We start from the raw sequence: 14,415 nt of genomic DNA, 5'->3' as shown, positions 1-14,415 counted from the left end.
GCGATTTGGGACGGGAAAAGATCTCCTATCACCCCCTCCCCTCCAGCACCCAGCCATCACACTCTCCAGAGGTCCCAGCACTAGGGAAAGGTTGGATAGGAACCAGGCAGGACCCTCACCCAAAAGGATGAGTTTCAGGGTATAAAAAATAAAAACATATTATTAGTAATGAGTAAAGTGCAACCTCAGCATGGTTTGGAGGCTCAGCAGATATATGAATAACAGGAAAGAAGCTCCGAGAGGGGAAACAGCCTGAGCAGGGCTATGCCAATGGGATCCTGGGACTGTACAAAGGCCTTAAAAACAGAAACAACATCAGATAAATTATTGTACAGTCAAATTGATTATAGGAAGGTGAAGGCTCATGACCTGCTGCCAGCTGAGAGAAAGAACAGAGGCTGGGATGGGACATGGGCCCTGAACTGGTGTGTCAGCAGCTGGGGACAGCTGGGACTGGGCATCAGTCTCTAATTTGGGGTAGGAAGATAATGGTGAGGTGAAGATTTGGGGCTGCTGCTCCTGCCTACCTGGAACATAAATTCTTTGTGATTTTCAATGGTGATAGGCAAGGATGACTTAAGAAAAAGGATCACGTCCTGTACCTGGATGTTTTGGCTAAAAATCAAATTTTTCCACACTTGACAAGATATTAGCACTGACACTGGCTGCTGGTGGCCCTTCCTGGAGCTATGGGCTGGCAATGGAGTTCTGTGGCCAGGAGTGAATCCCACTGCTGGAGACATCAGTGCCAACAGCTCCCCATAACACTGCCCCAGTAACTCCAGATGGGATCTGCTCCGTGTTCAAATATGAGAATTTCTCTTGCCAGTACCTTAAACTCTCCAGGGAGACTGGAGCTGAACTGTGTTCTTCCTACTTACAAACATCCAAAGCAAAGACTCTAGAGCTGAAACAGCTGCAGCCTCACTGTGCATGTGTGAGCTTGTGGGGTCCAGTCCTTCTCCCACCCCAGAGCTATTTCTGACAAGATTAGGAAGAAATTCCTCCCTGTGAGGGTGGTAAGGCCCTGGCACAGGTTGCCCAGAGAAGCTATTGCTGCTCTATCCCTGGAAGTGTTCAAGGTCAGATTGGACACAGCTTGGAGCAGCCTGGGCAAGTAGAAGGTGTCCCTGCCATGGCAGGGGGTTGAAATAAGATGAGCTTTAAAGTGCCTTTCAATGCAAACTACTCCACAGTTCTATGAAATGCTCATCAAGGCACTAACAGCTTCCCAGAGCAGTACCTGCAGGGGACACGTCTTGGTCTGGCGGCCTGGTCCCACTTCACGGGAGCCCCACTTCATGCTGGAAGAACTCTCAGGGTCTGAATCAGGAATTGAACTCTGGGCTGGAGACAGGCAGGAGCCATGTGATTTTGATCCACTCTCCCTTCTGGCCAGGGGGAATATGGATCAAGTTTGCAGCTCAAGTCTGTTTCTACTTCCTTCCCTCACCTTTGCACCACTATACAAAGGGGGTCAGGGGGCTGGGGCAGCTGAGGCTCTTCCCCCTCACCTCACTGGGAAAACCACAGGGACTACTGGTGTGAACAGTGCTCCTGTGGAAGGCACAGCCCCTCACAGAAGGGGAAGAGGCTGCACTGGCCCGGGACCCAGCCACAAAAGCACTGCAGAGCCTCCTGCACACCTCAGACCTGGCAAGACAGGGCTATTGCTGCTCAGTCTTGACGTGGTCTCCAATCATCCGACGGTGATACGTGGCCAGGAAGATGTCATTGTCTCGGGGGCAGTCATAGTGGCAGGAGCACATCTTGATGAACATCATCTTCCTCTGGAAGAAGTCCCCCTCGGGGCAGCGGAACTCCACGTCCATGGTGCTGCTCAGGAACGGGGTGCAGCAGCGCCCGTCCGAGCAGCTGCCGCAGAAGCGGGGCCGGTAGGAGTGGGTGCTGGTGCATCCCGAAAACTCAAAGTGGAGGCTCTGGCGCTGCTTTGGGGTCCGCACACACTTCTTCCCCTTCTAGGAAGAGAGCAGGTTAATTAACGTGGACACAACAGGAAAGATGCACTGAGGCCTGTGCTCTGATCCCATCACTGGGCAATGGGATACAGAGGAAGCGGAAGCACAGAGCAAACCCTGTGAGCTGGGATCATTCCCAAGGCTGTCCCCAGCATTTGGGGCGCTGTGTCCCCTCTCCTCCAGCACTGTACCTTGATTTTCTCCATGGAGAAGTCACAGGGCCGGACCATGCAGAGCCGGGTCTCCTTCTCCAGGCGGCACTGGGGGTTGTTGTTGGTCACGCGGGTGGAGATGCCCATTCCACAGCTCCGGGAGCACGTGCTCCACTCTGTGATCTGCACCAGGCAGTTCTCCTGCCGCTTGTTCAGCTCTGGTTTCTGAGCTGGATTGTCCCTGAAAACTGAGCCATGAGGAAGAGACACAAGGCAAGGCTCAGGGCTTTGGACAAAGAGTGGCAGCTCCATGGCTGCTCCCAACTCAGTTTAACACTTCAGGAACAGCAGCAAAAGGCTGGCCCATCCCATGAGATGCTTGGCCTCTCAGCAGGTGAGCAGGGGCTATTTCCTACACAGCCCAGCTCCAGCCAGGTCTGCAGTGACACTTGAGGACACAGGAGCCTTCCCATAGCACCACTGAGGTTTCACTTTGTATTGGGTCTGGAGTATTGGGAGTTGATGTTCCCAGAGCAGCCATTCCAGAGCTGTGCTCTGCAGTGGGAGCTGGAAAGGTGTTGATAACATTCCAGTGTTTTTGGCTACTGCTGGGCAGAGCTAGCAGAGCATCAGTGATGTCTCTCCAACATTACCTGCCAATCAAGGAGTAGCAAGCAGGCAAGACCCTGGCAGTGGACACAGCCAAGACAGCTGACCCAAATTCACCAAAGGGATATTCCAGACCTTATGATGTCAGCTTAGATATAAAAGCTAAGGAAACGAGGAGGAAGGAGAAGGAGGGGGGATTTTGCTATTCACGTTTCCTTCTGGTACAACTGCTCCATGTGCAGAAGCACTGCACTCAGGAAGCAGCTGGACACCACCTGATTATTTTAAGTAAAGAATAAATCCATTTTTTTTTCTATTTGCTTGTGCACATGCAAACTTCCACTTTTGCTTTAGTAAACTGCCTTATCTCAACCTACATGTTACTTCCCATTTATTTTCAACCCCTTGTTCAGCTGGGAAGGGGAGTGATAGAGCAGTTGAGTGTGCTGGACCTGATGTTTAGCTCTGGAACCCAACACTTGGTACCCATCCCCACCATGAGGATGCCGCAAAGGCACAACCAGCCCCAAACCAGTCGGTGCCCCAAAACCACCCCCGTTCCTCAGCAAAGAGGTCCTGGCCCCATCCCACATGCCCCACTGACCTGCCATGGCTGTTCCAAAGCCATTGTCCTCACTGCCCTCCTCACACACCCACTCCTCACAGCACTTGCTGTGGAACTTCACCCTCCGGGGGTTGGGGCACTCTGGGGATGGCAGGCGCAGGTCGTCGGAGCAGAGCGGGATGCAGCCGATGGCCCCGTCCATGCAGATGCACTGCAGCTTGCATGTGGGCTGGAAGCTCTCCCCATTGAGGTAGATCTTGCCCAGCAGGTCACACATTGCACCCTCATGAGCTGGGGGAGGAAGAGGAGGTGTATGCAGAAGGCTGAAGCCCTGCCCTGGGGACACAGAGCGCCTGAGGAGGGACAGAGCTCATCCTCCCTGCTCTGCCATCCCAGTGCTGGATATTTCACATTTGCTTCCCTGGACCCAAGGCTGTTCCTGACACTGATTTTTCAGAAGTGCTAGTCCTCCCAAAATTCTCTAGAAAAATTTCTTCTTCACTTGGATGAGCTACAAAGATTTTGTCTTTGCTGCCTGTAAAGAGCCGATTTCTCTGTCAGAGTTCTTCCCAACCAGCTCAGGGTGGTCAGTGGTGCTGTGCAAGACATCACTGACATGGCACATGAGCATGGCTTTGCTCCTCGATACTCCTGGGATACCAAAAAATGCAACGCTCTTCTAAGAACAGCTGGTTTCTCCATACACATGGTACTTACAAAGGAAAACACCAGTTTGGGTAGATGAACTTTCTGGCCCCTCTGTGATGCACAAACCTCTTCCTTCTTCCAGCCTCAATTTTTTCTAGCTCTCTCCCTTCTGACATCTGGATCTCTTATCTCCAGACCTACCAGTCTCTTCCTCCTTCCCAACAGAATTTAAATGGGGAAAAAAAACAAAAGGAAACTCAGCAGCATCTGACACAGAGCAGCCACCTTTACTCTGCAGGCATGACAACTTCTTACCAACTGCATTAGCTATGACTTTCCCAATGGAAGCTTTCCAGCAGAAATCTCTTAATTAAGATCAAGAATGTTTTCAAGAAGAACCAACTGAACCATTCGGTATGAAAGATTTCCTTTATGCTCAACCAAAATACTCATGGGATAGTATCCATAGAGGGAAGCATTTTGCTCTCGTAATTATTTTGATACTATAAAGATCAAGAGGAAATATTTTGATAGAATGAAAAGGGAAAGTTTTGACACAGTCAAATAAGTATTCTAAATAAATAATGGAAAGTGTTGAGGTTTAAAAAAAATATTGATATTTATTTATTTCATGCATTATTTAATGCATTTTTTTTCTCTCAGCCTGAAATTAAATGTTGACATTTCAGAGTTGTTCACAGGACAGAAATCCTGATTTTTGGACAGTTTTCAACAGCTGCTGTTTTCTACAGTCTTAAACCTTAAAAAAATGAAAAAAAAAAATTAAAATCCATGCAAACCTCCATGGGGAAGTTACCAAAAGCAAGGTTTTTTGGCTGCTTGTGGAGGCTTCCCAGGAAACCTGATCTGTTTTCCCCTCAGTCCTGCTTGCCCAAGGGACACTGTTTCAGACAAAGTGTTTGAATCAAACAAGGAGTAAGAATCTCTTTCCATCACATCCCTATCCCCTGAGGGGACATAAATCCTTCTGGACTGTTCCTATCATGACCTGCATCTCACCTTGCAACTCTTTGCAATATCATTGGGATGAAAATACTTCTGTGCTCCAACTTAGACATTTCAAAATCCTTACTTTTTCCATCAAAGTGGAAGCCATCCATCCACCCTCCCTCTACACTATTCATTTATTTTTAAACACTCTCTCCCTGTTTTTCAGCCTGAGTGCTCTCCTACCCCACTGAGCAGATCATGCTGTTCCCTCCCCTCCCAAGGAATAGCTGTTCCAGGGGTTGATTGTGTTTCCCAAACTCAATCACTCTGTTGTGCCCTTCATTACCCTCCATGACCTCCCTTTCCCAGTGACCTAATCCAATTAAGTCTCCAAAAAGACAGTGCACATGGAGTGATCCAGCTCTTTATTCCCCAGCTGCCCCCAAACACCAAGTCCAGCCAAGGAGACTTTTGCCCTTTTGCTCAGGGGATATGGCACTGCTGAAAGAACTGCTCCATAAAACATTGCCAGCTCCCTGCACCTCCAACCACCCATAGGAATCCTTCTTTACAGTTACTACAGGATCCTCTCTACCTTTCTGATACTCTGAGGTCTCTGCAGGATGGAAAGGATTCCTCTGAAATATGTGGAATGTGATAACATTACACAAATACAAAATAAATTTCCCTTTGATGGTTCCCTTCCCATCTCTCTGAATACAGCCTACAGATTGGCCTCAACTGAGATGCTTTTCTCATGATACCTGAGCACCTCAGCTCCTTTCTGCTTCCAGCACATCTGCTTATTTGGATAAATTTAAGTCAAAATATTGTTCTTTCCTCTGATTCACTTCTCCAGCTTCCTTTGCTGCCTCCAAAATCCCCCATCTTCCAACAGATCATGTGGACATCATTAAAAATGTCACCAAAGATGTTACAGCCCAAACCCTCAGCCCATTTTAGAGATGGCCTGTGTTCACTGGGGGTTTTGCTGTGAAATGCTCAATTTCTCATTTAAAATCAGGAAGGGCTTCTGTCTGCAAGTCTGATTTCCTCCACAGCAGGGTCTGGGACTCACTCCAAAATGTTTGAAACAAATCTGGATGTTGTGGCAAATACAAAGCACCTTTATTACAAGGATTTAAAGGCTTCATGGAGAGACTTCAAAATGTAGACTCCTACACTCCTGAGGAAATTGTTCCTGTGATTTTGCTACCTTTCTTCCACCAACAGACACCTCATTCCCATTTGGAATGAGGCAGCATGCAGTTCACACCTGCTGGATGTCATCACACCTGTGTTTGCCTTACTAAGCTTCAATCCTCAGCTCTCAGGTGTCTCAATGTCTGCAGAAAGTACCAGGAGCCCACATGGCTTCCAAAAATCCCCAAAACTGGGGAATGAAAATGAAACCACTTGTAAAAACTTAATGAAGGAGCAAACACCAACAAGTTAGATTCATTTTCACAAGGGCCTGGAGTGACAGAGGGCAAGGATAAATGGGATATTGAGAAGAAATTTTTCCCTGTGAGGCTGGTGAGGCCCTGGCACAGGCTGCCCAGAGAAGCAGTGGCTGCCCCATTCCTGGAAGCATCTAAGACCAGGCTGGATGGGGCTTGGAATGACCTGGGATTGTGGAAGGTGCCCCTGCCCATGGCAAGGCAGTGGCTCAAGAAGAGCTTTAAGATCCTTTCCAAGCTAAGCAACTTTATGATAATTTGATTCTGTCTCAGGTTGGTACTGGATCATTTCCAGAGACATTCAGTGCTGTGGTCAAACATTTTCTGAAGTACTCACACCAAACTGCCAGCTCTCAGGTCTTCCTGAATATTTGAAAAAGCCTGAATTTAAGAAAGAGGTCAGAGATGGAGCAGAGGAGTCTTGTTTTTAAACAAAGACCAGGAGGTTGAGGAGATCTTTATTTTCCTCTAGAACAAAATAATTTTTGCTTGCTCAGAAGGAGCTACTAAAAAAAAAAAAAAAATTTAAAAACATTTAAATTTCAAAATATTTTTATCTTCTAGCTGAAAAGAGGTGTCAGGAGCAGAAGCAGTTTCTGTACCTGCATTACCTGTATCAGGAATTCTCATGTTCCACATAGACACAATGGGGTGAAGGAGCTGTTCAGCAACCCCACCCATGTGCTATGGCAAGAAATACACTTTGCCTCTTGCATAGAAGCAGCCAAGTGCAGGCACAAGGCAGACGGATTTGGTGGGATATTCCAGGGCAAAGTACTTTCAGTAAGAGTTCAGATTGCAGATATTTACCCAAAGGGTAGAGGATGTGCCCTGAGGATGTCACAGACACGGCAGAGTCCCACAGCCCCCGATGCCTGGCTGGAGCTCTGGGAAGCAGGCTGTGCACATGCCAGGGATCTGCTGCTCCCAGGGCTGGCACTCATCCCCCAGCATGACACTGGATGAAATGGAAATTCTGATAGGTGTTCTGGGAGGCACCATGGAAAAGCCACACAAGGACAGAACCTGCAGCTCTCACCTAAGCAGATCCCGCTGCCTCGGTGGGTTTTGGAGAAGTCGCAGTAGAGACCCTTGTGATGGTCACAGGGTCTGTGCAAGGAGCAGAGCTCACCCAGCTGCTGGGCACACACCTTGCAGCAGCCACAGGCATCCCACATGTGGCTGGTACCCGCAGGGCACTGCAGAGGCTGGGAGGGACACTGGCATGGCAACGTGCAGGCCTGTGCTTCTACCTGGAAGGCAAAAAGCCATGGAGAGAATGAGTCTTCTGCAAGACAGCTGGGCAGGGAGAGGAAAACATGGCTCTGCTGCAAGCATAAACACCCCAGAGAGAGGGGGACAGCCCTGCTGCAGAGGAGTACGTGCAGCTCCCAAGGACTTAAAGGACTCATGCGTTCCCCATCCCTATTTCATCTGGAACTCAAGGGGAAAAAAGAAAAAAGATGCTTCTGGGAAGCATAGCCAAAACAAACAGGGCAAGCAGTAGCTCAGAGTCCCCTATGCAGCTCACCCTCCCTGGAAGCAATAAAGTAGTAATCATTAACAGCAAGAAATTCCAGCTTTTATACAGGACAAATATCAAAGCCTCTGCACCAGTGGAAACTGGAAAAATGATGTGTACAGAAAGAGGACTTGCCCAAAGCCAGGCAGTGGGACTGTGGGGATGCTGAAAACTAACCCAGAAGCTCGTGAGTTTCATTTTGTCACCTGCATCTCACATTTTCTTCCTTATTACAGTGTCTTCTCCTTTCCATTTTCTAAGGAACACAGCACAACCAACCTTCCTTGGGACCCTGTGAGTGCACAGATGCCCTCCTTTGGCAGCATTTCACTGGACAGCCCTTGAAACACATTGTTGGCTTCATGACACTTCAGACACTAAACAGGCTATAGCTGAAGTGGGGTTTCTTGCTCTGGAAAACCCAGATGTGTTCAGCATCCCAGTGAGTGAATGTGTGCCATCCCTGTCCTGCATCAGCTCAGAGCAGGAGCACCAGCTTAGCTTTACTGTGCCCAGACTTGGGCAAGATGTAACAGCCTGACTGTGAACAGTGCAGAATGTGTGGTCTCTAGAGATCCTCTGAAATCTCCTCAGAAACATCAGTGCCAGCTCCAGCCTGGCTTTCTGTTCAGATCCTGCCCATCCAAATTCCTCCTTGCCCCATTCCATGCTCCACTCCACTCTTCTGGATGTAGCTCTACTCCCACCCAGGGCTGACACATGGCACATGAATGATGCCACCAAAACACTCTGGGATCCTGCACTGCTATGAGCAGGGTGGAGAGAGAAGGATCCAATGGGGCAGACTCCTCACAGTTGTGCTATCACCCCAGGAGAGCAGCAGCCAAGCTGGTAATAGCCTTAAGGGCAACAGGAAAGGGGACACACACCTGCAACAGGCTAAAAAAAAATGCCTTGTTATGGCTCTGTTTGCACTTGTCAGATCCCATCCAGTCCTCACTTGGGAAACAGCTTCCTTGGATTTTGTATCTGTCACCAATCACAGCAGGAAAACTTTTCCAGCTGTTTTGACTGTTGCTCTGACTTTAGCTCCCATGGGGTCAGAAGGTGCTGACTTCTTTGTACAGCTGTGCCACCAACACAGCGCTTGTGGGACTGGGATCGGGTTAAATATTCCCTAGAAGTCATAGAATATCCCAAGTCAGGTGGGACCCACAAGGGCCATGGAGTCCAGCCCCTGCCCAGACACCCCAACAATCCCACCCTGTGCCTGGAGCTTTGTCCAAATGCTCCTGGAGCTCTGGCAGCCTCAGGACTGTGCCCACTCCCTGGGGAGCCTGGGCAGTGTCAGGACCCTCTGGGGGAGGAACCATTTCCTGATACCCATCTAAACCACTCCTGAAACAGCTCCAGCCATTCCCTCAGGAGACCCCAAGGGATGAGTCCTTCCAGAGTCTCCTTGCTCAGCAGCAATCAGCATAATTATCCTGGATAACTCCTAGCATGAAGTATTTTGGAAACAAGCCTCTCCAGCTTGCAGCCCAGCTGTTCCCAGTCGACTGTACTGCAGCCACTCACCAGAACCTGGCATGTCCCAGGAATCAATTCCCAATTGCTGAAGTGCATTAAAAGAACCAAAAATACAGAAATCTTCCCTACTTTTTTCCATGTAGGCAGATGCTAGAGCTGCCAAGGAACATATTATTCAGTCTCAGATGAGTTGGAGGGGGCATGTGAGATCACACAAGAGACAAAGCATTCCTAACATGGGATCTATATTAAGATGTAATCCATGCATTTAAGGCAGTGTCAGCCACAGGCCATAGAAAGAAACACTCCCACAATAGCTCTCCTGCTGAAATCCAAACCAAAACAAGCTCTTTTTGGGATAAGAGAATGCAACAGCTCTAAACCCAACTTAGTTGTCTCATCCCTGGAAGTGTCCAAGACCAGGTTAGACAGGGCTTGGAGCAACCTGGTCTAGTGGAGGGTGTCCCTGCCCATGATAGGGTAGTGGAACTGGATGGTCTTCAAGATCCCTTCCAACTCAAAACCATTCCATGATTTTACAATCCTGTGTGTTTTCTTTCCCACCCTCATTAATCATTGCTGGCACTAGTTACTTCCTTAATAAGCTACCCACATAAACCAGCTCACCTGGTTTTACCTTCTGTTCACAGCAGCTTCACTTCCTCATTGTATCACAGCTGCTTTTCAGCAGGAGAACATCTGGATCCAGATCTCTGTTGTATCAGAGACCAGTTGAGTGACCCTGCACTCACCTATGCTGTACCTCAGCTACTCCAGCCATCAGCTCAAAAGCCCAATTTATCATGATTTTCAGGACCTTTCTAAATACTCCCAGATGCTCCCACCAGTCAGCTCAGATGTGTCTCCCTCCATTGCCCAGGAAGCGTTGGGGCTTCTGTTTGCTGGTTTTATTGCTGAGCAAAGTCAGCCTGAGCTATTTATAATTCCTGCTGCTCTCCTAGGCCTGGCAGAGAAGGGAATGAGCTGGAATGGGGTTTGGCTCGCACACATCCAACACACAGAGCACTGAAAAACTACCTGGCCAGGGAGCCTTTCAAGTTGGGGATAGCTTGGGTAAAGTCAAAGTTGAACTGATTTCCTTGAGCCCTTCATTACTGAATTTTCTTTTCAGAGAGTCTGAATAGTGGATTATATTGGTTTTGCATGGAGCACCCTTCACCCTGCATTCTTTCCAAGAGATGCTTCTGGTTCTTCTGCCCAAAGAACTGCCCTAAAACTGCCCCAAAGAAACTGTTCCCAGGAACTGCCAGGATTGGAATTCAGGGCTTTGTTGCAGACCCAAAGCTAACACAAAGCCCAACACTTCTACATAACCTGCCACTGACCTGGTTCCAGAGGGATTCAACTCAGAGAACATTTCATTTTCTTCCCTCTGCAGAAGGGGTTGCCCCAAAACTCACTTCTACCTTCACTGGGCATAGTCCTGACTTCAAGTTCACTACAACCTTGACCTGGCTTCTGTTGAGGTTTGCAGAGCATTTCTGTGAAGTCTGAGAGCAGCAGAACAGAACCAGTGTCAGAGATCAAGGCCATGGATTTAAGAAGGTTTTAAAGCCTGGAATGTTGTCTCTCCCTGCTCCTGGCTTTGCTGACAGCTCTTGCATCTATCACAAGCACTGTGTGTGAAGCTGTGAGATTCCCATAAGTGATGGCCAAACCACTCCAGAAGTGCCAACACTCAGACCAGAAGATTCCTCTGCTCTGCTGCTTTGTGTTCTCCACTTCTGACTCCCCAGAACCATCTGCTCAGCTGACAAGCCAGAACAAGCTCCCTCCCAAGTGCCAGCAACAAAACCAATTACCTGCAGGTAAGAAAAACTGAAAATGTTCTTCCTCCTTCATATTTACATAAAACCTCTTTCCCTGTACCCTCAGGAGGGCATGAGCACTGCAACATGAGCTCCCACCACTGCAGCAGGTCCATGGCAGTGTCTGAATTTCTCATTCCTGACCACTGTCCACAGGAGCCCTGGGAACCAGCTAAGGGAGCCAAATCAAAGAGGATGTTTTAAAATGTGTTGGGTTCATGACTGTACTCAGAGGGCAGGAAAAGGTGAGTTTTGAGCTGAGCTTTGGGAGCCGGGGGTTAATGCTGCAAGATAGAGGTGATATAATAAACACCTCTTTTAGTTCTTTTAGTGCTCCAAGACTAAGCAGCCAACACACAGCTATTCCTTCTTCAAACTCTGAATGACTGTGGATAACCCCTGCTTCTCTCTCCATCTCAGGCTCTCAGGGAGCCTTCCTGCAGGTGCTGCAGCACATTGTAGAACAGCTTCTTTGGAGAGACAAGAGCCAGTGACCCCCTTGACAGACAGAGCACTGGGATACTGAGACCTGTTCAAGATGAGCCTGAACATAACATTATCCTGAACATTATCCCGAACATTATCCCCACCTCTGAACAACACAGGAGGCAGATTCAGGAGTAACAGCTCTGCATTTCCTGCCTCAGTCCACAAAACATCACAGAGTCATTAAAATTGGAAAAAACATCTAAGGTCATTGAATCCAACCTAATGCTCAAAGAAAGTGAAAAGTCATATTTCTGAGGCATTTGGCAGGTTTAGGGAACATCACCTGTCGCAGGGTGGTAACCAAGGGTCACAGCAGTGGGATTGCTTGTTATTGTTTATAAGAGCCACATGGTGCTGCCAAAGCTGAGCCAGAGCAAGAATCAAGATGCCCACCCCAAATGGCAGCAGTTTCCCTTAGATTGCAGCCCAGTTCACCTTCTCGGCAGAAAAGGGGCTGGCACACAGTAAGTACTCCCAGCAGCAATCCAACAGACCTCACTGATTGCCTCTCTCACCACAATAAGCCCCCCAAAGGGCTCTGTGAACCCAATTTCACTCAGTCAAAAAGCACTTACACCAATTTAATGATGGCAGCGAAGTTTCTGATACTGCTGGCGTGAGAACAGCACACAAATGTCCTAAGAGGAACCAGCGGCTCTCTCAAGAATTTGTATTAACAGGCAAACAGGCACAAATCCTGCTCTGGAGAGGCTGCAGTCTAATTTTCCCTTTGGGATCACTGCTTTTGGGAGCAGTGTGTGGATTCAGTGATAGCTGGGGAAGGATGGTGATGGTAAGGAATTGGGATACAAGACTCTTATTCTTTACAGTGGCATAAACTCACTGACTTCCCCTCTCACTGCTCTCTTCTCCCACTTCCAGACCAGGGCCGATTTCTGGCTTCCAGGAGTGGGAAGAAACAAAATCCATTCCAATGTGCCAGGAGCTCTGAGAACCGCGGGTGACACGCCTGACACGGGGCAGCCCCTACCGTGGTTTAGTGACCCAGCAGGTTTGCATCACTCTGTTCCCAGCCCAGCTTCCCTCAGAAGCTCGGGAGAGGCCGGCAGCCGGGAAGAGTCTCTCAGCCCAAAGCCCTCGCATGCATCGAAGCAAGAAGCTGCAGTGCCCAGGCAAAGCTGCTGCAGGGCCGTACGTACCCAGGCAGGGACGAGGAGGAGCAAGAACAGGGTCCGGGTCACTGTCCCCAAGCTTCCAGGCATCCCGAGCACTGGGAAGGGCAGGGCAGGGCAGGGACCCAGGCTGCCGCCTACTCGCTCCCACTCGATCCGAAGTTTCCCGTCTCTGGACCAAGCCGTGCATCAGCTTCGCTTTAAATCCGCTCGGCAAGGGGCGGGCCCGCGCTGAGTGACAGGCTGGAGCCGAGCCCAGCCGGCTGCAACAAAAACTGCCCGAGTCCCACAGAACGTCAGGGGATTCTTGCGGCTCCGGCGGTTTCGGGGCCGCTGCCTGCAGCTTGGTTACTTTCCAGGTGGGTAAATCAAACCCCAGCAAAAGCAGGAGTATTATTTTTTAATTTTTCCTTCTTCTACCTCCGAAGTCTGGCATAGCCTTCCTGACACAGACCCCCTTTCCCTAGCTACGACCGTTCCTTTTCGGCTGCAGGAGCTGAGGAGTGATTAAACAGAGATTTGTGGTGTTCAGGGTCTCAGGAGGGAGGGATGGATAGTTCGGTGCTGTCAGGTACCACGTCTGACTGCTTATCCCCTGTCAGCTCCGGGGAATGAAAGCTTCATGAACAGAACTCGTGCATGAGGAGCTGCATATTTTACAAGGCTATGAAAACCTCCTGGATGAAAGTTCTCATAAAGGACAGCAGTGTTTTGGGATGGATGCAGGATCTCACACATTTTTATCTCGGGTCATGATCCTTTCTGTTTGCTGCTGAAATACAGCACCAGGCTTGTGCACAGGCAGCACGGCAGACCTTTAGAAGATGAAAGACTTGCTTTGTGTGTTGAAGAGTCGTTTTGTGTATTCCCGAAGAGCAAGCAGAGCACTGCCATGGAAGGAGGAGGAGTGCAGCAGAGGGCACTCTCAGTCCTTGCTGGCCAGGGGGGGACAGTTAGGTACTGGGCAGGAGCCTCTCTACATATGGAGTGACTTGAGAAAGATGGAGCCGTTCCATTGGGAGCTTTCCCAGGGAGAAATGGTGCAAGGGATGGAACCTTCTTTGGGCCAATACAAAGTTGGGCCAGGAGCCCAGGCACTGTGCAATGCAGCTCCAGCATATCCCCGTCCCAGGTGAGTGCTGGGAAACAAGACAAGATGGAAGAAACCACAGGGAGTGTGTTGTGGGTCATTTAAATTCAGCCTCCTTCTTTCCTGCCTCCAAGGTAGGGCAGTTCAGCTGGAAATCAAGCCCTGCAATTCATCCAGGTCCTTTCAGGTTCCTGGGCAACACTAGATCAGCCTCCACACTCTCTGTGTCTCTCTACTGGAAACAGAAAACTCTGACTTAATTAATTAGCATTCAGAAATCCTCTTGGGATTTGGGGCTGGAGAGCATTAGCACATTGCAAACCACTCCAGGTGCACCTTATTCTCCTCTTACATGAGATAGGGGATTTTGCAATCACTTCTGTGACAGCCACCTCTGCTCATGACACACCAGAGGATTATGTCTGCACACAAGATTTCATGTTCTGGAGATGGCATAAACATCCACTGCCCTCAGGCACTTTGGAGCTCCAGGCAGT

General features: G+C 49.1%; 1 protein-coding gene across 1 annotated transcript; it reads right to left on the bottom strand.

The window, feature by feature from the left end:
* Positions 1 to 776: 776 nt before the first annotated feature.
* On the bottom strand, positions 777 to 12,918 carry LOC306811802 (CCN family member 2-like; the record flags this gene model as incomplete). Its single annotated transcript, XM_079325829.1, has 5 exons — positions 777 to 1,979; positions 2,171 to 2,379; positions 3,345 to 3,596; positions 7,404 to 7,617; positions 12,856 to 12,918. The coding sequence occupies 5 exons, from the start codon at positions 12,916 to 12,918 to the stop codon at positions 1,668 to 1,670; spliced, it is 1,050 nt and encodes a 349-aa protein (XP_079181955.1). The 3' UTR covers positions 777 to 1,667.
* Between the last annotated feature and the right edge of the window lie 1,497 nt (positions 12,919 to 14,415).

The sequence above is a fragment of the Erithacus rubecula genome (assembly GCF_903797595.1).
Source record: "Erithacus rubecula genome assembly, chromosome: 23".
Classification (NCBI taxonomy): Eukaryota; Metazoa; Chordata; class Aves; order Passeriformes; family Muscicapidae; genus Erithacus; species Erithacus rubecula.
Note: the sequence above shows the minus strand (reverse complement) of the source record. Positions and strands in the feature narration are given on the sequence as shown.